Source organism: Cygnus olor, chromosome 5 (genome assembly GCF_009769625.2).
Source record: "Cygnus olor isolate bCygOlo1 chromosome 5, bCygOlo1.pri.v2, whole genome shotgun sequence".
In the NCBI taxonomy this organism is placed as follows: Eukaryota; Metazoa; Chordata; class Aves; order Anseriformes; family Anatidae; genus Cygnus; species Cygnus olor.
In genome coordinates, this window is record NC_049173.1 from 3,421,582 (window position 1) to 3,448,260 (window position 26,679).

Sequence of the window (26,679 nt, forward strand, 5' to 3'; positions counted from 1 at the left end):
CGAGGTAAGCGTCAGTTCTACACTTCTGCTTTATTTGCCAATTGGTCTATTGCATAAAAGATATGAAAGAAATGATGGCTCCTTTAGAGCAGCGTGTTGACAGAGCAAATGGCAAAGCTGTTAGAACTGGTGTACTTGGGAAATCTTGTCATTAGGCTATATTTTAACAGTGAATGGGCGGGCTCAAGACAGTTTAACCAATGTAAAAGGCGTTTGGGGATCTGAGCATCCAGCTTCCTTCCCTGTACTCCGATAGAGCTGCACGCTGAAGGCCAAAGTGCTCTGTCAGCCTCAGAAGGAGCAGCCTGCAGGAATCTGAACAGCGAAGTCGCTTTGTACTGTGAGGAGCTCTTCAGAGGCTGCCTTTTGCTGAGGACTAAGAGCTTGTTTACTTCATAGGAGGACTTCTGCCTTACTTTGTGCATTCAAGGCACATTGACCACGCCTGTGATTTATTGATCTTGGCTTAGTCACCGATCCTCTGCCTTCTCTTGCAGCTCCCCGGGGGGCTTGCAGAGAGACAGTCCCTCCAGAGCAAGCCTGAGCTCTTCCCCTGTCAGGGCTAGAGACCTGTTACAAACAGCAGATTGTTGTGGTTTGAAAACTACTGACTGGATTAAAGCGTGCTGCTAGGTGTTGGTGACACCTGAGGAAACCCTCCTGCAGGAAGTCAAGGCTTTTAGCTGAGCCAGGACGCTCGGATGAGGCTTTGTAGCCTCATAATCCTCTCGTGTGGAATGTGAAGGCCCTGGAGGGCCGTGCATGGGGAGGGCTCACAGCTTCAGTGGAGCTGAGCCAAGGTTCAGCAGCACTTTCCCTTTGTTGCCGTCCTCCGGCCGCTCAGCCCAGCACACGGTGCTAGTTCCGCAGTTGCGGGGTTTTTTGTTAACTGACTCTAAAAGAAGGCTTCTGAGGCTGGTGGGAAATAAATAAATCCCCAGATGCCTCACCCCTTACCCCACAACACTACCAGCTGGCTGGAGTGTGGAGTGTGGGGCTGCCGCCTTTGTACGGCTCACCGACTGCTGCCGCCTGTAAGCTGCTGATGAAACAGGGGTGGGAACCAGAACTTCTGCTTAAAACTGCTTCCTATTTCAGCTCCTCTTGGAACCCTTGGGAAAGGGCAGAGATGAGACACAGACGGAAGGACACTTGATTCATCTAACTATCGCTTGCCGGAGAGGCTTGTTCATGCATAGTCTGGGTCTGTTACCTCACTGGGTCCTGGTGGTTCCCTGGGGAGACAGTTTCACAAACCAACAGCCTTCATGACTAAGGATTTTCCACCAATCTATTTTTTTAATCCCATTACCCCCTGCTGATGACTTTTTAGAGTCATTCTGGTCTGCTGCCCTGCAGATAACAGCCTCTCAGATCCTAAGGGATCCTGAGATTAGGTTTCCTCTTATGTGCTATTATTCAGCCTTTTATTCAAAGCTGTCACTTCTTGTGTTTTGTTTAGCTTACTGCTAGCATGTATTTCAATTACAATTTGCTTCCTGAGGTTAAACCAGAGGTAGCAATTAGCAGCAAGGGTCCCTCCCTGGGGCTTTAGGGTACCCCTACAGGCTGAAATTTTTTCCTTCCCCAGATTCCGAGGGAAAGTTGCAGTACCATGGTCTCTGGGGAATCAACAACTGCATGTCAAGGTACCAAAGTTCCCTTTCCAGCTTAGGGTGAGCTGAGTGAAGGAGCTGGAAATTGCTTCTTGAGAGCTGTAAACCAGGGGCTGAAACCCCAAGGATGATTAAACCTCCAGAGAAGCTGGTAGTTAGCTCCAGGTTACTAGAAGACACTTCCCTGTTTGATTTCTGACAAAAATTCATGGTTCCTTTGTTCTCTGGGTAGGTCTTCCCGTTCCTGGGGAACCAACTCTGTTGTAGATAAATTACCAGGCCTTCTGCAGGTCGGAAGATGTGTAATGTATTTGAATACCACCTGTTGCTGTTACTGGTTGTGGTATTTTCCAGTTCCTGTGAGCTGACAGCTTAAAATGCATGTACTTGCATGTACGAGGTGTTCTTCCAGCTGGCTGAGGCATGCCTGAAACCACAGTGCCCCTCCTCAGTCCTCACCTGGGCTGGTATCAGAGCTAACAGCATCTGCCAGCACCTTGCAGAGCCATTCCCGCTCCTCCAGGGGTGGCAGTGTGCTTGGGGTATGCGTCCTCTGAACGATTCTAGGGCCCCTGCTTGTGAGAGGCCCACTCACGTAAAAAAACAAACCCCTTCACTCTTCCTCCAGAGGGATTCCTGACAGCCTCGCAGTTAAGCAGGTGTGACTCCAGAGGTGACAGTACCTTTCCTCACCCAGCACAGCTTCTCTACCTGCTACCCTTTCCATGGGGTAATCTGAGGGGTTGAGAATGTCACCTGTGGTACAGAACAAAGCAACCTTCCCTGCTAAAGCCATGCTGATGAGCTGGATTCTTCCCACCTGAAAGCATTGTCATGCAGCCACAAAACCAAGTTCTCAACCCAGCTCATTTGTCTTACAATCACCTGCTCCTCACTGGCACTGATCCTTTTCATTAGCTCTTAACGAGGGCCTGGAGCTATTTAGGTGGTGTAGAATCAGAGAATTCACAGTCCTGTTTGAATTACTGGAAGTTCCAAACTGCTAAAACCTGTGAGAAGCTGGGGTTGTGGCTGCCTCTGCAAGCCATCGCAGCTCAGATGCCTACCTCTGGTTTCAGGACAGGTGGCTGGGGGCAAAGGCTCCACCGCCAGGATGAGCTGAGGACTTCCTTTCAAGACTTGCTTCATAGAAGTCACACTTGTAGGGATGGAACTGTACATCAGATATGCTTAAAGTCAATATGGAGGCCCACAAAAAGTTTTTCAGTGTATGGAAAAGCAGAATAAAGGTAGCAGGACAGCAAAATCAGGAACAGAAGAGATACAGTTGGCAGTCTTAATTTATTCAGCTTAAACAAAGATTTTTAAAAAATAATAAATAAAACAGACATTATCAAGGGAACACTACATTGAGTGGAGTACCATCAGGAACATTAAATAGAACCCCGCACCACGGCTTGAAGGAGCTCTCCACACCACAACGAAAGAACATTTTGTAAGGCCTAACCGCTCACAAACAAGACCGGCTGTTCTGCAGAACCTTCCTGTATTTATAATGCCCTATTCACGGACGTAGGATTTGTCACTCCCTTTGCACAAAACGCTACTGTTGAAGTCAGGGCTTTGTACGTTATTTGCTTGCCACCGGGGGCAAAAGTGCTAAAATCGTTTATCCAATCTTACAGCAAGAGGGATGCTCTAAGCAGCAGCAGCAGCAACCCCTCGGGACCAGGACCTGGGATTTCCGTGCTGGGTTGCAATGCAGTAGGCAGAAGTGGTTACCAGCAAAACCACGGCCGAAGCGGCCCTGCAGAGTTCAAGTACAGCAAGGTGGTCAGATGTATTTGGTGAAGCTGAACGCATTACTGCCTTCTTAGAGGCAGGCATTAACATTCCCACTGAGTGCTAGCAGAAGCCCCGCTAAGGGTGGGGCGTATTCTGCCCGTCAGGCATTCCAGTTTCCCAGTTTCCTTTGCCCTGTCACAAACCCTGGGTTTGTTTGTCAGAGAACGTAATTATCCTGAAAACAAATTAAGTTATCAGCTAAAGTGCAGGGCCCCTGCATTAAAAACTATTCAGACTCACCATCAGCTTTATCAGAGCCCGTAAGGGCCCCCCCCTACCTGCACTAATGGTAACAAATTCAGATTCAGAAAATAGTGCCTATAAAACTTTAGGTACGCTAACGTCAACAGCACTTAAGTGAGGTTTCATGGAAAGAACAAATTCCCATCCTGTATCGCTAACTCTGCGTACGAGAAGCCTCCCTACCCAAGCTACATCATTCTTCAGTGAAGTACAGACCGGAGCACGACCCCACGAGCTGTACTTTGGCTACCAAGAAAAGAAGCGCAAACCTTTAGAAAAATACGATGCAAGAAAAAATTTGAGATAAAAATATATACCTTTGGTTAAAAACCATCCCTTTAACAAGAGTCCTTTGTAACTCAGCTAGAACAAAAGAGCTTCACTTAGACTGAACAGTAGTAAAAATTAGTTCTAAGAGCTAACCCAGAGAACCCTTCTAAATTGTCAGTAAGTTGCCTTTTTTTTTGCAAGATTTACACATTTGATGTTCAGTATTTATAGGGATCATTATATTTGCAGCAATAAACTATATAAATTTTCCATTATTAGAACGGTTTGTAGCACAAGCTCCTCCACCAACAGTCTTTACAAAAAAAAAAATCACTAGAAGTTCTTAATTAAAGAACCGTTGAAACATGTAGTTTTCTTCAGATACCGAGTAGCCAAACTTCTTATAGAAAGCCACATTTTTTGGCAGACACTCAAGCGTGATTTTGTAACAGTTCAGTCTCTTACTTAGTAGTGTAAGAGTGGATGTTAATCTGAAAGAGACGGAAAAACAACAGTTAAAGGAAAGGGCCCTGAGCACAGGGTCAATGTGAAATTAGCTAGTTATCAATCATTTTTAAAGATAAGTGCTGGGGGAAGTAAGTTTAACATAATAAAGACCAATTCAAGTATTTTTAGTGCATTCCATCTTTGATCCCGTATCATCTTCTGTAGAAACTAGTACTCCATTTCGGGTATCAACTGATAGACTCATTCAGGTTGGAAAAGCCCTCTAAGATCACCTGGTCCAACCTTTAACTGCCAAGTCCACCGCTACGCCACGTCCCTTAGCTCTACACCTACACGTTTTTTTGAAGACCTCCAGGGATGGTGACTCAACACTTCCTGGGCAGCCTGTTCCAAGACTTTCACAACCCTTTCGGTGAAGAAATCTTTCCTAACATCCAACCTAAACCTCCCCTGGTGCAACTCAGGGCCGTTTCCTCTCATCTCATCACTTGGTGACTGGGAGAAGAGACCGATCCCCACCTTGCTATAGCCTCCTTTAAGGTAACTGTAGAGCACGATGAAAGTCTCCCCTGGACCTCCTTTTCTCCAGGCTAAACAACCCCAGCTCCCTCAGCTGCTCCTCAAAGAACTCGTTCTCCAGACCTTTCACCAGCTTCGTTGATTTTCCCACCGGAAACATTTGGTAGTCCCACCAATTTCATAGCCAGTCCTGAAGTCCCTCACAAACACCCACTAACCGCCGCGCAGCCCTTCCCCAGCCTCACACCTACGACACTCAGGTTTTACAGACTCCGCATTCTCCTTCAGTACACGGGATGGTTGCTACCCCAAGAAAAAAGAACAACATACCAGAGCCTACCAGACAGTTTTATGTTACAGCTTGGAAGAACCTCCGCTTGCGCTCTGCCAGCTTGTGATAGCTTTTGGCTAAAATCTTGTAAGGTGTCTGCCTGCAGAGAACCTGCCCCGCTAACCTGCGGAACTAAAATCCTGCTCTGAGATCTGGTGAGTGATTCTGTTGCAGTTTAATCGAGCACTGTATTGTCTGGAGAGGGCAAAGGACAGGCAGACGGCAACCTGGGAGCAATAACTACGCATTATCCCCACCACCCAGAAAGGGATGGGCTAACTTCAAACCACCACCACCTTCCGTCCTGCCACACGGACTGCAGCTGCAAACTTTTCTCTTCCCAGAGAAGGTTCCTGCACAGACACGACTCATCACCACTGCAGGTAACTTGTTTGCCGGCACTCATCAGCGTGTTAAGAAAACCAACAGAAACCAACTCGATAGGAGCTTGCGGCCCTGCCTGGTGTTGAATTGCAAAGACAGACATAAAAGATAAAATACTTACAGCTTACCGAGCTGCTTTCCTCTGCACTCCCCGCTTACTACTACGTCTTCTATCCTTCCTCTCTGTGAAAATGCAGAGAAGCGTTAGTCGAGCAGCACACTGGTGTGTCGTTTCCCTGCTCCGCGCTTGCATTTCTGCTGTCTGGTTGGATACAATCCCTCCAGCAGGCGAGGCATTCACAACGCCCCTTCCAGCACCCAGCAGGTGCAGGGGTCCCACCACCACCTCTCCCCTGCTGAGGGATTTGTATCCCTTTAACTCCCTGTTTACATCTAGCTGGGACTCCCCGGCAGCGAGATCCGCAGCCATCTGCTCCATCAGAACCCAGCCTGACTGGCTGAAGAGCTCACTGGGAGGGAGAATGGGACAGGCATCAAATTGTTCTTTTTCCTTAAGAAAAGCCAAAGCTTCCTTTTACTACTTGGCTGAGCACCCAAGGATGGGGGATACTTTTAAAATGCCTTTGTCACTGACTCAGCAGAAGGTACTTCAAGTTAACACCATAAAAATAACGTGCGCGTATTCTGGGGACAGGGTCTTTTTCCTCACTACAGCTGCAGAAAGAGAATATACCTTTGCACAGGAGTGAGTGAACTTATGTTCTATAACCAGCGTTGCTGTAGCAACAATCTGCCCGAGATTTGTATCTTCCACGACAGTAACGTAGTAATCTCCAGATCTCTTCATGTGCTCAAAGGTTTCTGTGGGAGCAGAGAAGAACAGTCACCGTTAGCCTTGGATTAAATTGCTGTGAAGTCTAACACTTGCATCAGATCTGAATGCAGATCACAGAATCCAGGATCACAGGGGAGGCATGCCCAAAACATCAGAACCTGAAAGCCCCAGCTGGACCAACCCAGAGACGGAACCAGGAAAAAGCAGGTATCAAGTAAATGCCATTTCCCCAGCTGCTAAGAAAACCTTCCTTCCCCAGCACCTCGGCAGACGGGCACTATGATGAAGGCAGCAGTCCCTCCTGTAAGTTTTCTTACATCTCAAACTCGTGAAACACAGCTCAGCGACGTTCTGAGCTTCATCAAAGGCAAGCCTCAGCTTCACTGCTGGTGCTTGCAATAATTCATCCCAAACAAGCCATCATCAAGCGTTCCCTTCTGCCAGGAAGCTAAAGCTCAGTCTCAAAAGCAAGGACACAATCTAAGCGTATCCCAGCCAAGAAGCCCTTTGGGATAGCTGCAGCTGAATCCAAAGCCTGCCTCAGGGGACTTGAACTAATAAATCACTCTGGCATCAGGCAGTCAGGAACCTCACACCCAGGTGGATTTGCTGTCAGCATCTTCCGGTTCCCAGCAAGCTCCGTGGAAATGCCGAGAAACGATGATATACTCACTGATAAACTGCTCCGGGCTCACAACTCCCGTTTCAGTCAGCTGACCCAGAACCTTGAAAAAACCTGTTTTATAGAAGGGGAAAAAATAAAGACTCACTGAGGGACAGAGACACACAAAAAAACCTGACATGGCTGTTGGTTAACATCCCTACGGCATCATCTAATTCAGCTGTGTGTAAAGGCCTGCACTCTGCATATTATAGACTGTAAGCTTAAAATCAAACAGACCGTAAGCAATGCAGGATCAGCTAATGCATCAGCAGCAAACTGCAGCTCGAGTGCAGAAGAAAAGATGCAGACATTTAAGCGTTGAACTGCATGTCTGCATTGAACTACATATGCTAAGAGCAGTGTGCTGGTTCACATTACTTTTATATTGAGGGGAATAACATGAACAATTCTACCCCCCCTCTAAAGCTGTGGTGAATAGGAAGCTCTGGATTATTTTGAAAGACTCAACTTGAATTTTACGATTGTTTTTAAGGCCATTAGAACAGTAAAGCCAGTTTTGGGGGTCACCAACACAGCAGCTATCCATGGTGCCAACTGCTCTAACTCCTTACTGATAAAAATAAATAACCCAAATTATGTAAAACAGGTAATCCTAATCTACTGAGAGAGAATGGAGGAATACATATTAGCTAGTGCAGCACCCAGCTTTTGTTTGTGATGATCATGAAATAGGATTCTACCTCGATTTACATCAGCCGTGCAAAGTGGTCTCATTACTAGGCCGTCTCCTGGCTCCAACGGAGAAATAGCAGGAGAAAACGTCGTCGTGTTCTCGCTCCAGTCGAGCTCATGAAGAATACTCGGGTCAAACATCGGCGTGTCATCAGGCATCACGGTTGCAACAGGCATCATGGCTGCGAGAGGTGTTCTGAAACAGAAAGCACGCGGGTAAGGAACATTCTGCTTTTCTATTGTTTTAATCCCTAAAGACGCGATTTCTCCAGATGGTGTCGTGCCGTTCCTCAGGGAGGTAAAGAAAAGTGAATGAAACCCAAACTGCTGTCCACTTATCTGCAACTGAAGGTATTTGACCTTCACAGTACTGAGACGCTGGGTTAAACAAAGTGCACGCACATTGACACAGAGCACATTAGCTAAAGTCAACACAAACAGCCCTTTCGTGTTCAGCCAGGAAGGGTCTTCCTCGTGGAGAGGAAAAAGAAAGATAAGAGGTCACCCTGGATATTTAGCCTCTACAGCCCCCTGAAAAGGAAAGCTCCTGCACCGTGAAGAACCCTTGCTGACAAACTGTTCACCGAGCACAGAAATGATAACGTGTGCAAGTATTCTTCCCGTTGGCAGCGGCTGGCAGGACTAGCGCTCTGTTTCCAACCCATCCCACAAACACGTAGTATCTTGGCCAAGAGCCACCGCACCACACCTGTGGAAACACGGATGATACAACAGCCTGCACGCATGCTTACAGCCCATATAACGTTTCTTGTGCAGCCTTGTTTGCTCTGTCTGTTTACTAAATCTAATGCTATCTCAGCTGTAAAGCGTAGTGCCTCAGTGCCCCTTAACAGGTGAAACGCAGAACTGCCAGGACCGTGGTGAGACACCTGTTAACGATTAACGAGGGATCTGGGAGTTGCATGATTTAGAATTTGGGATACAAGGAAGTAAAGGGACATTTTATTGACCATACAGCAAATAATTTCTTTATAACAGGAATACCTGGTAAGGTTCCTGGTACAAACAGAACCTATCATGGGAACTTCATAGAATCATTAAGATTGGAAAAGCCCTCCAAGATCATCTGGTCCAACCATCCCCCTACCACCAATGTCACCCACTAAACCATGTCCCCAAGCACCAGGACCAACCTCTCCTTGAACACCCCCAGGGACGGTGACTCCACCACCTCCCTGGGCAACCCGTCCCAACGCCTGACTGCTCTTTCTGAGAAGAAATGTCTCCTCATTGCCAACCTGAACCTCCCCTGGCACAGCTTGAGGCCATTCCCTCCAGTCCTATCACTAGTTATCTGCGAGAAGAGTCCGACCCCCAGCTCCCCACACCTTCCTTTCAGGTAGTTGTAGAGAGCAATGAGGTCTCCCCTGAGCCTCCTCTTCTGACTAAACACCCCCAGTTCCCTCAGCTGCTCCTCACAGGACTTGTGCTCCAGGCCCTTCACCAGCTCCGTAGCCCTTCTTAGAAGTCCTTTATACATCTTCAGATTCACTTAGTTGCACCATAAAAGATTCAGTAGTCACGCACTTTCACGTGGTTGAAATTAAATACACCTCTTTTTTGCTGTTAATGATGGCTACTTCTCAAAATAAGACACAGCACGGCCAACTCAGCACAACTGCAGCTTGGAAGCCCCAAGACTGAAGGCACCTTTGGAGAACCAACTGAAAGAGGTCCTTAATGAAAATAAAGGCATAAAGACACCTCGGTTTATGCCGCCCTCTGGCATACCCCGACCACACTCCCACCTCACTCTAACACGTAACTTTAAGACAAAACCACGCACTTACAGCACCGAAGCAGCCCCTCTCACCCCGTGTTACGCTCCCAGACGACGGCAGGCAGGCCGGGGCGCTGAGGGGAAGGCTCCGCGGAGCAGGGAGCCCAACGGGGAGGGGGGCGGCCGGCAGCGCGGCCTCTCGGCTGCTGTCGCGGTCCTGTCAGAGCCCCCTCAGGATCCCCTCAGGGCCCCCCAAGCCCCCTTAGAACCCCTCAGAGCCCCCTTAGAACCCCGCAAGCCCCCTCAGAGCCCCCTGAGAACCCCTCAGCCCCCCCCAGCCCCCTCAGGCCGCCCCTCACTCACCGCCCCGCGCACGCGGCCCCGGCGCCGACCGCCGGCTTAGCGCCTCACGGACGTGGCAGCGGGGCGGGGCCCGGCGCGCACGCGCGGAGGCGCGCAGCCAATCGCCGCCCGGCTCCGGCCCTTCCCCCGCCCTCCCCTCCCTCTCGCTGACGAATCATCGCGCCGCCCCTCTCGGCTCGTGGCCACGCCCCCCCCTCTGTGGGCGAGGCCCCGCCCCTCGCGCAGCGCTCCCGCCTCGGGGGGGGGCGGGCAAAATGGCGGCGGCGCTGAGGGAGGTGGGGGGGGAGGTGCTGAGGGGAAGGGGGCGGCTCTGAGGTGAAGGGGCTGGGTTACGGTCACAGGGCGGCCCGCAGCACCTATAGGGGGGTTTTGGGGGGGTCTCTGCTCGCCTGGCAGGGTTTGGGAGGGGGGGGAGGTGGGCACTGAGGTGACTCTGGGGGAGGTCTGGAAGGAAGGTGTTAAAAAGGGGGTTGGAAAAAAGATGGAGAGCGGCTCATCGCTCAGGGAGATACTGACAGGGTGAAGGGGAATGGCTTTAAACTGAAGGAGGGGAGGTTTGGATTAGATATGAGGAAGAAATTCTTCACTCTGAGGGCAGTGAGGCACTGGCGCAGGCTGCCCAGAGAAGCTGTGGGTGCCCCATCCCTGGGGGTGTTCAGGGCCAGGCTGGGTGGGGCTGGGGGCAGCCTGAGCTAGCGGGTGGCATCCTGCCCATGTCAGAGGGGTTAGAGCTGGGTGGTCTCTGAGGTCCCTTCCAACCCAAACCGTTCTGTGGTTCTATGAAAGTGAGCACCGCCTGCTTCCCCTGAGACCGCTCAGCGCTTTCCGCGTCGCGCCTTCTCCCTGCCTGCTTTCTCGTTACAGCCCGGTGGTTTCAGTCAGGCAGCTGCCTTTCCCATCAAGATTTTGGTATTTGTCGCGGCTAACTTCAAGATTTTCTAATAGGGGATGTGTAAGACCAAGGCCCAGGCCACGTGAGGTCAGTAAGGATCCATACGGCGCTTATTGCAGCACAGCAGCAAACCACAAGGAGGTTCTCGCAGTACTGCTGGTTGCTCTGCACACATTTCCCGGCGTTTTCACTGGGGCCTGGCCTCCAGAATTCCTCCAGGAAGCTGCTGGTGACTTTGCAGGGCTCCCTCGGCTCAGGAGGGCCTCACGGTACCTGTGGAGGGGTGCCTCAGATGAAAGCGCTGTAAAAAGGTTTCCCTTTCACGTGAAGATTTGCAGGTGGTAGCAGCTTTCATCGTGAAAATGTTGACTGCTTTGGTCATTTTTTTTCCTCTGGGGGTTTGATTTTGGAGGAGGCTCTGTTACTTCCCTTGAGCAAAACCTGCTGTCCAGTGCTGGGATGGGCTTGCTCAGCTTTCAAAGTTTGGTGGGGGCAGAAATGAGTGATATTTTCCTTTCCCTTCCAATAAAGAAAATGTTAGAAGAGAGATCAACTGGAGATGCTGCTTTATAAATAGCTGAGGTCAAGGCGTGTACGTAGCACAGGGCGGGAGGTTTGCTGAGCAAAATAATTACACAACGTGCTCCTGAGACATGATTTTCATTTTCCATGTTTCTTCCCCCTGATATTTCACCCTCAGAATGAATCACTCGGTTACCGCGGAAACAATCAACACTATTTGGTTTTTACTTCTTCGGCCCCAGTGACCAGATCACACGCCGACCTCCCCGGGCTCAGGCACACCCAAAGTCTGGGGACGATGCGAGCCTGGGGGCTGCGCGTGAATCGCCGTGACTGCGAACCTTCTGCTGCAAGGGGAAAGCACGAACTGGGTGTGAGCTTCCCCCCGCTCCTTTTCCATTTCCTTTTGTCTGAGGGAGAAGGAGGGCTGGAAAGGTCCCATCCATGCAAAGAAATGAGCAGCTTATCCCACTTCCACGTGCAAAAAGAGACTGAGAATCACGGCTTTACGGGTTAAAGCAGCGTCGCTGTGAGTGTGGATGAGTTCCACTGAGAGAGAAATGGCAGAAGGGGGTTTAGCTTAACTCCCTCCGCGATGCCTTTTCCCCAGTGGAAAGATTTACAGGTGTGAGGGAGGTTTTGCATTTTACCCAGGTAACTGCGACAAATCCAGGCTTTTGAAAAATGAAATTGTGCCGTAACAGCGCTGTGAGAACGACCACATGGGGTCAGGCCAGCTCTCCCCAGCGGGGCTCGGCGCAGATGGCCGGGACCTGCACAGGAACAGAGATTTTGGACAAGCCTTATCCAGACACATCCTCCCAGTTTCCGGCAATCAGCAGCGCTGGGACATCCTGACCCAGGAGGTTCATCCGGCCCCTGGTATTTAATAGCCGAATGCCGCTCTCCTCCATGCGTGTGCCTCAGCTCCTGACCTCCAGAGCTCCCAGAGTGCCGCAGCGTAACGGCGCTGAATGGGGAAAAAAGCCTTCAGTTTGTTTAAAACTCCACTTTTATTAGTCCCGGAGACCGGCCCTGTCCTATTTACAGCCACAGGTACTGACTTCAGCTTGGCTTGAGGACAGAAACCTTTTTTACGTGTGGATTTTTGTAGCAGCATGGGCCTGAACCAGAGCAGGGAAATGATCTGGATGGAAAAACCTCCCCGAGGGAAGGGGAGTTTGCCAGGCTGCTGGTGGAGGGGGGAACAGACCCTCTTCGGCCGGGTTTACAAGCAGCGAGTGAAGAAACCCGCCCCGATGGGAGCAGCGGGGTTTTAACCGAACCTTAGTGCCTCCAAAAGCCTCTTCCATTCCAGCAGTGTTTTAGGGAAAGGCTGCTGACACACGGGGATTAACCTCTTCACACCCTCCCAGGGCCCGTAACCCCCCCCCGGCAGACCCTGTGCCCACCCCTCAGGCAGGGCAGCTGGTTTTCAACGCCCCCCACTCCCTATGCAGCGAGCTTGAAGCCCTTTCTCTGATTTTAGCCACATTGGAAGGAGACGGCGGTGCTCTTACAGGCTTTTTGAAGAACAGGTGAGTGTCTGGGGAAGGGCTCAGCTGCTTTGTGAACACCCCGGAGGGTCCACGCACAAAACAGGCATCGTTTCTTAGCACGGTGATGGGAAGTGGCTGCGGATAAGCTCCCACTTCTAGAGACATCTGTAAGACCCACGGTGGCTTTCCAAAGGTCAAGTGATTCAGGTCAGTGAGGATTCACAGCAGCCAGCAGATAAATCTCCACGGGACCGCCGAAGCCAGGATTTGGTTGCAAAAAGCTGAAATAAAGCATTTCCACTCGTGTCACAAGCGCGCTCATCCCCACCGGTTCCACCGCGGCGGATTTTGTTTCGGAGCAAAAGAAAAGAGCAAAGTGATATCCTCTGGCTGCTCCGCGTCTGCCAGCGCTGGAACAGGGCGATTACAAGGCAAGGAAATTGCAAATTCGTGACCGCAAGACGGTCGGAGAGACGGGAAAGGAGCCATGCACTTGCTTGATGTAAATGTCTGAGTCCGAAACACGCCCTGCTTTATGAGGAGAGAAAACGCGCTCCCCTTTCATTTTGCCATATGACACAATGCAGCAAGAACGAATAAATCCTTGCCACAATAAAATTGTTTATGTTCTGTTTTGGAAACACGCTCAGGGCTCAGTCTACCTAGGGACAGGCCGCTCTGGTTCTTTTTACCCTCTCACAGATCAGGCTAAATCCACCCACGGCTAAATCCTGAGCGCTGGAAGTGCTGTCTGCAGGAGGGCTGCCCGAAACAGCTCCGGGCGCCCGGGGTTTCACAAAGGACCCGGCACCTTTAACTCCAGAGGAAAGAGAGATGCTGCCTCGTCTCCCCAAATGTCGCCCGTGGGTGGATAGCGATAAACGAAATACCTGCTAGAACTTAATAACGTCGTAGGGGAAAGCTGGCAGCCCTCCGCAGAGCTCTGCCGCGATCCAGATGGCCGCCTGGAACTTGGGAAATGGTATTTCTTCGGGGCTTATGATAACATTAGCGCGGTTATGGAAGGAGGAGTGCATCTGGAACACGTCTACCTCGCTGGGAATAATTATCCGACCTGGAGCCAAGAAGCCAAGTATCATTTAGCAGCCGGGGGGGAAAGGGAAGTGTCGGGGAGCGCAGGTGCGCGGCACCCCCTGCCCCAGCCGTCGCTTTCGGAGGGAAGCCGAGGGCGGCTCCTGCAGCCCCAGCCTGCCCTCTGCAGAGGCTGCTAGGAGCCTGCGAACGGCTCCTTCGGCTTTTCTCCTGCCTCCTGACCACGGCTCAGGAGCACATTTATTTATTTATTTATTTTCTTGCGCGGAAGATCCCCACCCGAGCCTACCAGCATCGCCCCTCGTTACTCCTCAGACATCCCAGCTCAGACTCCAACAGCCCCCGGGGCTGGAGCCGGGGTTTGGGTCGGACTCATGGGATCAGGCACGGATCCGGCCCCAAGCTGAGAATTGGGAACGCAGCCCAAACGGTGCTGCTCTTCCCAAAGAGCCCTGAGCCTGGAGATTTCCAGTCCCCGCGGGTGAGGGCTCACCTTCCCATCCGCCGCAGGCAGGGCACGCTCCAGGACAGCTCTCCCCAGCCCTCCTGCACGAAATAAGCACACTGTGGCTTTGATAAGCCAATTTATTTGGGTGGATTAGGGAATAAATTAGAGCTTTTCCCCCTGTCCCTTCTACCAAACATAATCTGTCAGAGCCAACGTGGCATTTTTCTAGTGACTGTGCCACCTCACCCACCATCCCATCCGTGGAGGAGTTAAGAAGGCCCACTCTGTACTTCCTAAGGGTTTTAAGTGTAAGATCTTGATTAAATTCAGAGATTGACATTTCCCCGGTGGTTCCCCTACGTGTGCTGCAGCACAGCCAGGCTGATCTGGGGCAGGGGGCCCCATCCTGCCGCGGGCAGCAGGGTCCTGCCCAGCCCCCGGGCAGCTCGGCAGGCTCTCTCTCTGTTTATCCATCGCGGTGGAAACGCTTTATCTTCCGCCCGGGCTGCGCTGTGCGAGCGATGATAAGAGCCGGGTTGTTAAACAGAAGCCGAAACCGCTGCTCCTCGGCTCTGCGGATTTGCGAGGCTGTAGAGAACAAACCAACGGCGGCCGATGCCCGTGCCCAGAGCTGATGGGCACAGGATGGGTCGGGGCTGCGGCTGGCACGTGTGGCGGCCTGGGAAGGACGGGAGGAAGAAATGCCCTTCCATCCCTCCATCCTTCCCTCCATCCCTGCATCCATGCATCCCTGCCCCTCCACCCCTCCGTCCTTCCATCCTTCCACGCACACCCGGGTGTATTCACATCCTCCACCCCTTCCCTTCCATGCTGTGGTTCAGCTGGAAGCAGCTGGGGGGGGTGGGAATTTCCCAGATTTTCCCCCAAAAGAAGCCCCCTCCAAGTGCACGGGGCAGGGATGCTGCCTGGCTCCAAACCAGCCCCAAATCTGGCGGGATCAGTCCTAGGACTGGGCGAGACACGAGGCACTTCCCAGCTCGTATTAGCTCTGATCAAACCTCAGAAGGCTCTGCTTCCCGTGTGTTTAATGACTTTAATGAACTTAATGAAGCCCCGTGTGCCCTGGTCTGGAAGGCCGGGACGTGCGGGGGACGGAGGTCGCTCAGGCCGAAAGGGCAGCGATAACGCGGGGCCGAACAATGCAACGCTTCTGCCCTTGGTCCTGCTTTCCGAGGTCCTCCCCCTTCCTCTTACCTTGCGGCGTGGCGGGAGGGGAGGCAGGAAATCCTGCAGGGCTATTTTTGAGCTCGGGATTAATTCGCGGAGGGGCTGGGGTTGACCTGGCCGTGGAGGGCTGGCGGGCTGTGGGATGTCCCAGGCAGCGCCGGGCTCCGGGGGATCGGGGCCAGGCTCGGGGTGATAGAGAGCTGCAGGGCTGGGGGGCTGCTTAGACCTATGAAAAAAATATATATGTACATATTTTGTTAATTCTGCAGAGAAGAAAAATATTAAAATCACTTTTTGGTCCCGGGCAAGGGAGCCCGCCAGTGATGTCCCCGCTCCCAGGGCCCCTCCAGGACCCGTCCCCTCGGCGCTGCTGGAGGTCTCCCACCCGTCTCCTCTCCGCCGTCACTTCCCCTCGGTCCCAGGCGTGTTCCCATCCGCTCCTCCTGTTTCTGGGAAGGGGAAAAACATTTGGGAGAGAAAAGAGCCGCAGCCCTGCGGCGGGGCTTTTTGCCGTTGAGTCTGGTGGAAGCAGTAGGTGCTGGGCTTGGAGCAAATGCACCCCAAAACCCAAAGCAAATGCAACCCAAAACCCAAAGCAAATGCAACCCAAAACCCAAAGCAACAGCCTCGAGGTGCCTGGCAGCACACAGCAGCTCCGTGCTCGGGTGCAAATCTGCGGGGAGTGAGGAATTCCCCTGGCTGGGGACAAAGGGGAGCAGTTCCCAGCCAGCACCACCGTGAGTCGAGTTTGTGACCCGGCTCCTCGTTTATCTCACACCCCCGTTCCCAGGCAGGAAATAAAACCACAGCCCGCTCGTTAGGGGCTGACCATCTGCTGACCAAAAGCCAAAAAAAAAAAAAAAAAAGCCAAAAGCAAACCCGGAGCAAATCCTGCATTTGCTGAAGCTGCTGCTTTCGCAGCCGGGGGGGGGTGGGAGGCTCGTGCTGGAGCTCCCCAGCAGCCCGCCCGGTGGCACGGGATGGGGCAGGGGTTTTGGGGTGTGATTTTGTCGCTGTTTTACGGGAGATGCGTGTTCGGGCTGGGGGTGTTAAGGTACCGGGCCCTGCTCTGCAAAGCTCAGCACCCCCCGGACGGATGGAAACCTTCAGAGTTGTGTCTTACCTGTAGGACAAAGGCAAAACTTTCCGGGTAATTTCGCTCTCTGACGGGTTCCCACATAGTTGAGTCGCTTTAAAATAGGGGGTTGGCATTTACAAGCCCATTGGGCTTGGGAAATGTTTTGATGCCCCTGTGTCAAGCTAAAAAAAAAAAAACCCACCCTAAAGTGGAAGCGCCGCAGCTTTTTGCACGGGTCAGATAAACTGCAGAGCCAGCCGCTGAGTGGATGCAAGTGTTTTGGGGTGAATTGGGTGTGTTTTTGTTTTAAATTCTTCCTAAACCAGCGTTTCCCGTCAGCATTTCCCCAGCAGGAGCCGTGAGCACCAGACGGGGAGCTCAGGAGATGTTGAGGAGCGGCTTCCAGGGGGCGTCTGCTTTCAGGCCTTTCAAAGGGATGCCACTGGAAACAGGAGCAGGCACGAGCCCAGACCACATTACGCTGGCACTTACTGGAAAAGATGTAAGCAAGGAGACACCTTTTTTTTTTTTTTTTAATGCCTAACATCCAGCAGATATTTATAGATCTTTTATCTCTTTAGTGCCTCGGTGCCGCAAATAAAAGCGTGCGGCGCTTTCATGGTACTTAAAGCAATCAGATATAATCAAGGCACGGGTTTGCAGGAAGGTTTTGAGCTGCGTGAGGATGGGCATGGATCAGGGCAGCCCGAATTGAGTTAGGATGGGTCGGGGGGCAGGAGGGGATGCAGGAGGGGGGGGCTTAACAAGCTGTATGGGTCTTTTCCTTTTTTTCTCATTTATTTTCCTTTCCCCCTATCAATCACCACCGGTGGCAGGGAGCAGCATCCCCTGGCCCTGCCTGCACCCCAGCTCCGGAGTGCTGGTGTAATCCCATTTTTTTTCACCTCTGCTGCTCCCTTTGGTTAAACCAGGCTTTCAGCAGCCCTGGTGGCTCTGAATGTGCCTTCCTATGGAGTCTGCCAGAAAAGAGTTGGTGGCAATCGTTTTCCCCAGGTCATGCACTGGTTTCTGGCTGCCCACGGCGAGCCCTGCCTGAAGCTGAGTCAGGGCTGAGGCACCCCCACGCTGCGTTTCTCGCTGTGACTTTTGGTTTGGTTTTCTCTTTTGTTGGCCCCAAAGGGCCATCCGCAGCCGGATTTCACCACGTCAGCACAAGAAATCCAGCACGGGCGCTGTACGGACAGCAGGAGCTGGGGTCTGGGTGCCCAAATCCCCTTGGTCTTCGTACCAGCCAAGGAAGGAGCCTGGCCATGGGGCTGGGCACCCTGCTCGGGGGGGCCCTGCTGGGGCTGGGGCTGGGCCAGAGGCACCCAGAGGTGACTCAAAACACCCCAAACCCACCACATCCTCCTCAGGGTGTCCTCACATCATCCTGTCCCTGGACTCGAGCATCGCCTCCCACCCTCACCCTCCCCAACCACCCCACAACGCGCTCCCCCTGCTCCTCTAACTGCTTCCTTCTCCCTCCTCACCTCGTGCCCGATCCATCCCCATCGGCGCCAGGCAGCCCAGCACTTACTAGCCTCGTGCCACAATTTATCTGCTGCTTCTCCAGACTTCGAGGTAAACTGAAGCTCAGTTATCCCCCCCCCCCCCCCCAGCTCATTTTAAGCTGCAGCTTTTCATCCGAGGGGAAGGGAGAGGCAGCCTCGAAAACCCAGGCCCCCTCAGCCTCCCCCAGAGCCTGTGGGGCTCCTGGCTTCCCCCATCCCTGGGGGCAGGAGAGCGGCCTCGGCCTTCCCACGCCCCAGCGCCGACCTCCCCCCGCAGCCTCCGCACCGTTTCCTGCGGCCTCCGCGCCCTCTGCCTCCCCCAGCTGCACAGAGGGACATGGGGACGGACATGGGGACAGATGCACCTTCCCCCATCTCCCCTCCCCTCCAGCATAACCTCGTCCCTCTTGTAGAGGGGCTTTTTTTTTTTGGCTCGCCGTCCCCACCTCCCAGCCCTCGCCGCGTCCCACGTGCATCAACCTGCGCGCAGCCGGTGGGGTGCGAGCTCCTGGGGGTGCAGCTCCAGCAAAACCAGTGGGAGAGTGCACGAACTGGAGGGGAACGCATAGACTGGAGGGGAGGTGCAGAAATGCAGCAGCGATGGCGAAATGCCTGGCTTCCTCCCCGCCTGCAGGGAGCAAACCCAGGGGAGATGCTGTGGGCATTGCGTGCATCCTCGCCCAGGGCTGGCATTGCTTTCTCGTCCCCATCCTGCCCCATCAGCAGCTCTGCTGTGTTGGAAAAGAGAACCTGAACCCGTGAGCTGGATTGTGCCCTTCCCAAAGGGTCCGTGTCCCTCTCTCGGGGTGTTTTAGGGTGGCCCCGAGGCTGCTGCACAGCCTGGTGGTCCCTCAGTCACCGCTGTCACATCCCCTAAATCACCCCTCGGTCACATCCCCTAAATCATCACCCCCCGGTCACATCCTCAGCCTTCAAACTAGGGGCAGGAGGAGCCCCAGGGGAGGGAGAAGGGCTTTGGGGGCGCAGCACAACCACAGAACCCAGCGACGGCAGCAGTTAAATAAAAGATTTGACTTTTATTTAAAATAAAATGCATTTATACATAGTCTTGAAACCGCAGACTACGGGAACGCAACACTGGTTATTCCTGGCATCAGGAGGAGCGGGCCACCCGCTGCCGCTAACGCAGCCCCTGCCCGGGGCCCGGCGCCGAGGGTCTCCTGGCCCAGCTCCGAGGGCGTACTTAACTTAGGTAAAAACTGGGCTGAAACTGGTGGGTTTGTCGGTTTTTTGTTTGTTTCCCCCCCCCCCCCCATGTTATTCCCCTTATCCCTTACAGGCATACTACAGTTAATGCTGATACACCAGATCTATGCGATATTCTAGCTGGCTTGTGAGAGTAGTTAAAAAAAAAAAACTGTACAATTTTATAAAATTTGTGTTTTTACATTAGTTACACAAAATCTATACTTCATAGACCTTTACTTCATATTGTAATGAAAAAGTTTGCATATCATAGGCAGAACAGTGGCTATGCTGGTGAATACTAAAAGTGTCATAATACAATATGGTGTAAAAATAAAAAAAAAAGACAATATAAATGATTATCAAAAGGAAAGTTAACAAATAAACCAAGCTATAACAGACTAACAGAAGGTCGTCTTCAAGGCCACACGCAGCTATCTCCAAAATAATGTCAGGCACCTGCAGCAGTCCTGGTGCATGTAGTGTGAAAGGAGAGATCGAAATTCTACTTATGGGTAGGACAACTTCCGAACAGGTCAAATTTACAAAATAAAAAAAAAAAACCAAAACCAAAAACAAGAACACAAAAAAAAAAGAAATAAAACACTCATGCATTAAACATGATAAATAGACTTCATATAGTTAAAGCCCTGGATGGCTTTCGAAGAAGATGGCTTAGAGTTCTCTTAGAAATTTGGCTATTTAAGGTCAGTCAAATCTGATCCCGATCTGCCGGCACGTTCGGTATCTAAAGGGGGCAGGCAGCATCACCTGGCCCAGGCACGGTCTCGTTATAGCAAATTAACAGAAGTGCTCATTAGTGCACACAGATTAACTGGTCTGGTAATGCAAAAATTTTCATGATAAAAAAAAAAAAAAAGATACATTTCAAGCTTACTTTATTAAGCAGCATATTTCAAATAACAGCTTTTTAAAGTTAAATATTAATACGGCCACGGGGTTTCCTCTCGGCGTACAGTACATGGGCCTCACACCCAGCCGCTGGTCAGTTTGTAGAACATCTCCTCGTCTAAGCTCTCGTTCTGGTCCTTCGCTCGCGTCGACAAGAAGATGTAGCCGCCGATGAACTCATGCACCACCTTGCAATCCACCTCCGTGCAGATGAAGGACACCCGGACGTCATCTGCAAACTCCACCGTCACCTAGGGCAGGGAACCACGGGGTGAGGGGCACCGCGCGCATCCCCGCCGCGTCCCTTCCCCATGAACCGTTTGTGCTGCCCGAGGGAAACCCAGCTACACAAACTGCGCTGCAACCACTACTGCTAGAATTTTTGGGGACAGAAAAGCCTCTTGCTGGGAAGGAGCAAGCCTCCTTCGCCTCAGAGACCGTTACAGAGCGTGTTCGTGCCTCTCGGCGCTGAGCCTGCGCGTGCGCACCCTGTGCTTTACGAGAAGCAGAGGCTGGACACAGGACTGTTAATAAGGGCTGGGATTTGTTTCCCGGTTCCCCTCCGAGTGTATTGTGGATTTATACGCTAAAGTTTTGCTGTAGGAATGTTTTACGGGGTTGGGGAGCTCGTTTCAGAGTGACTGCACAGCCTGCCCATCCCGATGCCCAGGAATTTTTCGTCCCCCCGACGCCAACAGCTCTGCAGGGGCAATGCTGGGGTTTTCCTGGCAGAAAAAGAAGGTCTGGGCAATTCGGATACAGGGGTTTGCAAACTGGGTCCAAACAAAGACTCCGAGCCTGAATAATTCTGCCAGCAGCTCTCAATGTGCTCTGAAGCACGCAGGGACAGCCTTCACACAGTGGCTGGAAGCCTAGATCGGGTGCTGTGCTGGGAAAGAGCACAGAGTTTGTGCACCCAAATGTAGTGGTTGGAAAAACAACTATTTTGGAGCTCAGTGAAGTGCCTGCTCTTGCTTTGCATTAATTACAGGAACGTCTGAGCTGTGCCACAAGTAAATGGGTTTTAATATGGATAAAGGCTCAGCACATTGCTGTTACTGGTTAGGATCACGCCCGAACCTCAGTCCTGAAGTCTGATTCTGTTTCACTGCCCTTGAGTGGGTGTTCGGAGAGACCAGGCCAAAACTGCTACGCATTAATTGTGTAACCGGCTTAGTTAGAGGTTGAATTCTTTCCTCGTTTTTAAGGGTCACACTTGGCTCCATCAGCAGCTCAGACAAGCTCTGATGGATCTCCAGAGGGTGGAGGTAGGGAGAAACTATTTTATGTGAACACAGAAGGATGCCACCCCAGAGCTACCTCCAGAAAAAGAGCCTGAAAGCTTTAGTAAAACATGTTATCGCTCTGCCTGTTTCCAGCAGTGCACCGTGACCTTCCAGCCAGCCTCGTGCCAGCAAACCGCCTCCCAGAAGCCACGCTTTGGAAAACAGCAACAAAAATCTGACTTTTTAAAAGCTGATGTACAAAAACTGACTGCAATGTCTTTTCCACGTAAGCAGGGAAGTGGCCTACCTGTGTTAAACACCGAGCAGAGGGCCCTGCAACCCTGCGGCGCGCACATCTGGGCGCAGGGCACAAGGTGCACAGCTGGGATCTGCCCTCTTACCATTTTAATCTCCCAGTTCACGTTCCACTGCTTCATGTTGCTGAATCGCCACGTTTTGACGGCATCGCCCGTGCTGGCGTCCATCCGTATCAGCCGGTTGTAGGCGATGCCGATCAGCTCCTCCTTCTTGCCCCCCTGGAACCTGCGGCACGGCGAGGGATTAGCAACTGCGAGCTAACGCGGAGCTAAACGTGTTAAATCCAGCAACCCAGTTAACTTATAAAATATAAGTTGATGTGATTAACACCGACACAGTCGATGTGATTAATGCTTTTAATTTCGGTTCCGGTACAACTTCACAGGCCAGGATGTGCCACCGGAGAGGTGTGAAAGAAGGGGTGCATTTGCAGGTCCTAAGCAGTACGTGCAAATCCCCTCTCCTTGGAGCTATGGCTTCATTCTGACCAGTCGCAGATGACGGATTTAACCCAAGGATGTCATTCCCAATCCCAGGAAAATGCTCATAGGGAACACACTCCGTGTGTTTATTCATGGCACACACCCTGCTCTGCCCAGCACGCCCACTGACCTTGCGATGAAGTGCGTGATGCCAAATTCGGGCAGCGATTGCCACGCTTGGATAAACCGCATCTTCGCCTCGATGAGGCTCATCTGGGCGACGTTCTGGTGGGCCTCCAGGATGCGGGCTGTGATCTGGGTGCGGTGAGACACGGCGGCGTTAGGCACGGGGCTTGCGAGCGGCACCTCCGGCACCCCACTCGCCACGGCCACGCCAGCAGGCACAGCTCGGCCGGCGCTGGGAACGGTGCAGGTCAGCGCCGTTATCAGCAGTGCAGATAAATGACAATTTCTACCCCGAGGACGTATTTCAGCTATTATTGCTCAAAGAGCGGGACCACGGCTGATGGAGCTGTTTTTGCTTAGTATCTCCAGACACAGAAAGCAAATAGAGCTCTGACCTGTCTGAAGGCAGAGAGCACTCAGACTCATTTAGTTTAAGATGCAGGATGTGAGCAAACGGCAGGGCAAATTTCTGGTGTAGGGTTTCTACTTGCGCAGCATAAATCACTGGGGACCATTACAAAAAACAAACGGGGCTAGAGTTTCTCAGGGAGGATGGGTTTTGTTAGTTTTTTTCATTGCTGCTCTCACAACCAAAGGGGGGTCTAGACTATTTTAAATTTTTTAACTTAATTTTATTGTTGCTGTCACTTACCAAGTCTCTTACATAGCCTGGCTGTAGATGGCAAGGCCAAAAAAAAAAAAAAAAAAAGAAAAGGAGGCAGAAAGAAAAAAAAGCGATCAGAAATATGGCAACAAAGCAAAGAAAAAGAGCAAATTATCTGCAAACCAAAGTTCAAGCCAAAAAAAAAAAACAAAAACCAAACCATGCACAATTTCGTAGGCAGAAAAGCAGCCAAGGTGAACGCAAGCGCGGAGAGGGGACAAGCGAGCAGATTCGCCCCTCGTGCCGGTGCAGTGCCGGCTTCTCGTGGAAATGGTTTTGATCGGAGAATTCCTGCTCTCCCACTCCTCCCCCTGCCTCTGTGCAAACTCAACTCTATTTATTTGCATGGAAAAGGCCTTGAGCTCAAGAGCTGCTTTTATTTGAGATACGCAGAGAAATGATGGAGATGCTGCTGGGGTAAGAAGCGGCTGCGGGATGCCACCAGCAGAGCCAGGCGCTGCCTGGGGACAAGGCAGGGACATCAAACCCCTGCCAATTCCCAGCTCGTGCAGCTGAGAGCCCTGAATGCAAATGTGTTTTTTTTTCTTTCTTCTTTCTTTTTTTTTTTTTTTTTTTTTTTTTTTTGCTTTTAGTATTTGGCACTCCCCAAACCCAACCTGCCAAGCCTACACTGCTGCAGCGGCACGTGGCGAAAAACAACCCCTGAGTGGGTTTGGGGCTGCTGCGTCTTAAAATCATCTTGCGAGGCCCATTGCCAACTCCCATTTTGCACGTCCTCCTCCTGTGCCGGGGCACGGGGAGGGGGGGGGGGGACCCTCACAGCCAAAGCCAAATTCCTTGCATTCCCTCCTCCCTCTGTCCTTCCTCCTGTCTGTCCCTCCCAGCCACTCCCAGCAAACAGCCTCTGAGGCTGCAAGCTCTGCCCCTGGCCACATTCGGCTGATGCCCACGGGGTGCTGAGCCAGGCAAGGGCTCCTGCTCGTCCCCATGGTTCGACAGGGGTTATTTCCATAGCGAGGATACCTGCACGGTAAGCAAGTTCTGCGGGCTAATATTTTTCCAGGTGCCTCCATTTTACCGAGTTCAAGCCTAGAAGGCATTATATATGTTAAAACTGGATATTTATGCAGCCTCTCCTCCATCCAAGTGGATATAAAGGCTTATTCAGAAGAATAATAAGGGCTATATAAAATATAACTCCACTGCCAGGAAATCATCGTGCTGTGCCAATAAAAAGTTATATTTTTCCTGCTTCTCTGAGTTGTAGCCTTCTTCTTGGTTTTGAGAGGTCGGATACAGCACAGGCTGCGGAGCTGCAGCCGAACCATTAAGTCACTGAAAGGCCACGGAGCAATGCCTTCCTTATTTCTGCTGCTGAACTGAAATATAATGTCTTTCAGAATGCCATGCATTTATTCCTACCACAAAACAGTTCAGCTCTGTCATGCACGGACTGAATATCGTGTGGAGTTCAAGCGCAAGTCACAGCAATTTAAAATGAAGCAATGTTTCAAAGACTGGCATTTTGAAGTAGTGGAAAAGCGAAGAGAGAAAAATGCAAACCACGTTACAGCCAAGTCTGTACAAAGCAGTGCAAGCAACTGCAACTCCGCTCATCCTGAGGCTTTCCGCACCCGCTCTGCGCAACTTCTGATCCCAGCACCGGGATTTCGTCTCGCTGCTGGACCCGGCTTTGCTGGACTTTGCTCCAGCACCCTCCTGCAGCGCCGTGCGCGGGGTGAAAACAGCTCCAAGAGGAACCAACACTGATTGCTTCCCCACAGCCCAGGCTGCTTGCGTGCACGTCACCTATCAGCGTAACGATGGTGGTGGGTGCCATTCCCTGCTGCCGGGTCCGCGGACTTCAGTGGGCGCTCATTTTAGTAACCGTGTGCATCCAACCCAAAGGCAGTGTCCAAACACGCAGCGTTAACCGCCGGCTCCTGCCGAAGCGGGCGCGTGCGGAGCCCGGTGCGTACCGAGGCTGCGGTGAGGCGGCCGGCACCTACCTGCTTGTTCTTGTACTTCTTCAGGTAGCGAGGCGACACCAGGCACTCGGGGTTGATGTCGGTCGTGATCTGCTCCGGGATCAGCTGCGGGTCCGGGTTGAGGTGCTGCATCTTCAGGAAGGAGAGGATGTTCTGCACCTCCATGCTGTACGAGCTGTCCGCCATCGTCTTGCCCTTGGAGGCGAGGCGGCAGGCGGCCATCCAGCTGGCGTACTGCCTCTCCTGCAGCCCAAACGAGACCCGTGCACCATCAGCAGGGGGAGCTGGCACCGTCCCCCGCCTGCCAGAACACCCAGTGTCCTTTTTGGGGAGCCTGGTGCACAGCCACAGACGGACAGAACCCCGCCGCGACATGGACGGATGGACAAAACCAAGTGGAGGAGATGCGGCACTCCCAATTCAGGCCTCTCGTAATATCAGCACCGAATACTTCCGCATGCAAACGTGCTCTGGGGTTTTGTTTGTTTTAATTAGCAGCAGCTAAACGGCCCACGCCACGCGGGGTGAGCCGACGGACTTACGTTGTCACAGCGAAGCCAGATTTCGTTCATTCCCTCCGCAACGGGGATCAAGAGTTTGATGTTGAACTTCTGACCGGAGATGTTCACGTCGGGGGTGACTTCACATCCTGCAACGAGGGAGCCAACGTTCAACGTGTGTGTAAAGACGTGCGCTTCAGCAAGGAGGAGGAAAAAAAAGGAGAAGAAAAGGCAAAGCACTCCAGCTAAACTCTGGCAAATGGCATCACAGGTCTTGCAGCAGATCTCCTACGGGATAAGCGCTCCACGTCGCAGGGACAAAACCCCTGACAGACAGCCGTTTTTCCAAGTGGAGGGAAAGAGAGGGAAGCAAGCAAGATCTGGTTTGAAAGCAACGAGGCTGAGGCTAACACCTGCCCACTGGACTCATCTCCCAGACCTTCCCTGGCCTTGGGAATGGACCCAACAGCCTGCAAACACTACGTGACCCCTAAATTTTCATGAAAGTGCAGGAAGTGGTGGCTAGCTGGATCCTGAGCCCTTTGTCACTATTTTGGCTGAGCTCACTGCGATCTTTAGTGGTGAGCATGAGCATCACGTTTTCAGTGTCTGCAAAGGGCTACGAGCCATTGTGCCAGCGTGCGGGTGAATTGGGACGGCCAAGGAAAATATGCCAAAAGCTCCCATAAATGTACTGCAGGCTGGGATTCTCAGGGCTGCACCCTAAAGTCATTTGGCATCACAAAATTTGTCTGTGTGGTTTAAAAAATAACCTTTCTGGAGTTTGGTCGCTCTTGGAGGAGGGATGTTTGACTCGACATAACAGCAGGCAGCCAGAGGAATGTGAAACCTGGTGTGCAAGGCTTGTGGGGAGCACCTGAGCGAGGCTGCCCACAAACAGTGCCAGGGAGAGGAAGAAAAAAATATTCCAGGCGCAGAAGGAGAGCACGGTCTGCTCTCTGCAGCTCAGTGTGCTCAGGCCCATTCTTTGCTGTTGGAGTTGGTTCAGCAGTTTTGAATAGCTGTGACGAAAAGGAAACTGGGACACTGTCTCCTTGGGCTCACATAAACCTGCCTGGCTTTGCTCTGCAGCTGAAAAATGGGCTGGTCAGAGTGGGGAATGCCCAACAGCCGTGCTACTGAGGAGGTGGCAGCACTTTCTGACGGGGCTGTGGACCACACGCTTGCTAGACATCTAAGTCTATACC

General features: G+C 52.0%; 3 protein-coding genes across 14 annotated transcripts in view; all 3 read right to left on the reverse strand.

Annotated features, from left to right (window-relative positions):
• Positions 1 to 2,903: 2,903 nt before the first annotated feature.
• Positions 2,904 to 10,005, reverse strand: GNPNAT1 (glucosamine-phosphate N-acetyltransferase 1). Of its 3 annotated transcripts, none has more exons than XM_040559242.1 (6): positions 9,895 to 10,005; positions 7,799 to 7,986; positions 7,107 to 7,169; positions 6,332 to 6,459; positions 5,759 to 5,820; positions 2,904 to 4,426 (listed from the first exon to the last, which is right to left on the reverse strand). In XM_040559242.1, exons 2-6 carry the CDS (start codon positions 7,968 to 7,970, stop codon positions 4,279 to 4,281), a joined length of 573 nt encoding a protein of 190 aa, XP_040415176.1. In that variant the 5' UTR covers positions 7,971 to 7,986; positions 9,895 to 10,005; the 3' UTR covers positions 2,904 to 4,278. The 3 variants fall into 3 exon arrangements, with proteins under 3 accessions (XP_040415176.1, XP_040415178.1, XP_040415177.1); XM_040559244.1 differs by having other exon boundaries at positions 9,602 to 9,914; XM_040559243.1 differs by lacking the exon at positions 9,895 to 10,005 and adding an exon at positions 9,625 to 9,763.
• Positions 10,006 to 13,414: 3,409 nt separating this feature from the next.
• On the reverse strand, positions 13,415 to 18,382 carry LOC121071401 (wiskott-Aldrich syndrome protein family member 2-like). 2 transcript variants are annotated; one of them, XR_005820569.1, is made up of 4 exons: positions 18,068 to 18,382; positions 16,620 to 16,756; positions 15,524 to 15,722; positions 13,415 to 14,987 (listed from the first exon to the last, which is right to left on the reverse strand). XR_005820569.1 is itself a non-coding variant. In XM_040559641.1 (3 exons), exons 1-3 carry the CDS (start codon positions 16,706 to 16,708, stop codon positions 14,775 to 14,777), a joined length of 501 nt encoding a protein of 166 aa, XP_040415575.1. In that variant the 5' UTR covers positions 16,709 to 17,048; the 3' UTR covers positions 13,850 to 14,774. The 2 variants fall into 2 exon arrangements, 1 of the variants encoding a protein (XP_040415575.1); XM_040559641.1 differs by lacking the exon at positions 18,068 to 18,382 and having other exon boundaries at positions 13,850 to 14,987; positions 16,620 to 17,048.
• A 723-nt stretch (positions 18,383 to 19,105) lies between these two features.
• FERMT2 (FERM domain containing kindlin 2) overlaps positions 19,106 to 26,679 on the reverse strand; it is a 48,065-nt gene continuing 40,491 nt past the window's right edge. For 5 of the 9 annotated variants that reach the window (XM_040558174.1, XM_040558166.1, XM_040558168.1 and 2 more), the window contains 5 exons: positions 25,514 to 25,620; positions 24,993 to 25,214; positions 22,363 to 22,487; positions 21,834 to 21,975; positions 19,106 to 20,457 (listed from right to left, as the gene is read on the reverse strand). In XM_040558174.1, coding sequence (XP_040414108.1) covers positions 20,284 to 20,457; positions 21,834 to 21,975; positions 22,363 to 22,487; positions 24,993 to 25,214; positions 25,514 to 25,620 — 770 coding nt within the window. In that variant the 3' untranslated portion in view covers positions 19,106 to 20,283. Of the gene's footprint in view, positions 20,458 to 21,833; positions 21,976 to 22,362; positions 22,488 to 23,010; positions 23,032 to 24,992; positions 25,215 to 25,513; positions 25,621 to 26,679 lie in introns of all 9 variants that reach the window. The other 4 variants (XM_040558165.1, XM_040558167.1, XM_040558172.1 and 1 more) reach the window with 1 other exon arrangement.

Coding starts and splice junctions, on each gene's coding strand:
- GNPNAT1 (XM_040559242.1), bottom strand. CDS start 7,970: ATGATGCCTGTTGCAACCGTGATGCCTGATGACACGCCGATGTTTGAC. Junction 7,170..7,798: donor CACGGCTGATGTAAATCGAG/GTAGAATCCTAT, acceptor TCTATAAAACAG/GTTTTTTCAAGGTTCTGGGT. Junction 6,460..7,106: donor GAGCCCGGAGCAGTTTATCA/GTGAGTATATCA, acceptor CTGCTCCCACAG/AAACCTTTGAGCACATGAAG.
- LOC121071401 (XM_040559641.1), bottom strand. CDS start 16,708: ATGCCAACCCCCTATTTTAAAGCGACTCAACTATGTGGGAACCCGTCA. Junction 15,723..16,619: donor GTTTTGCCTTTGTCCTACAG/GTAAGACACAAC, acceptor TTTTTTTCATAG/GTCTAAGCAGCCCCCCAGCC. Junction 14,988..15,523: donor CCCTCCCGCCACGCCGCAAG/GTAAGAGGAAGG, acceptor CGTCCTTCCCAG/GCCGCCACACGTGCCAGCCG.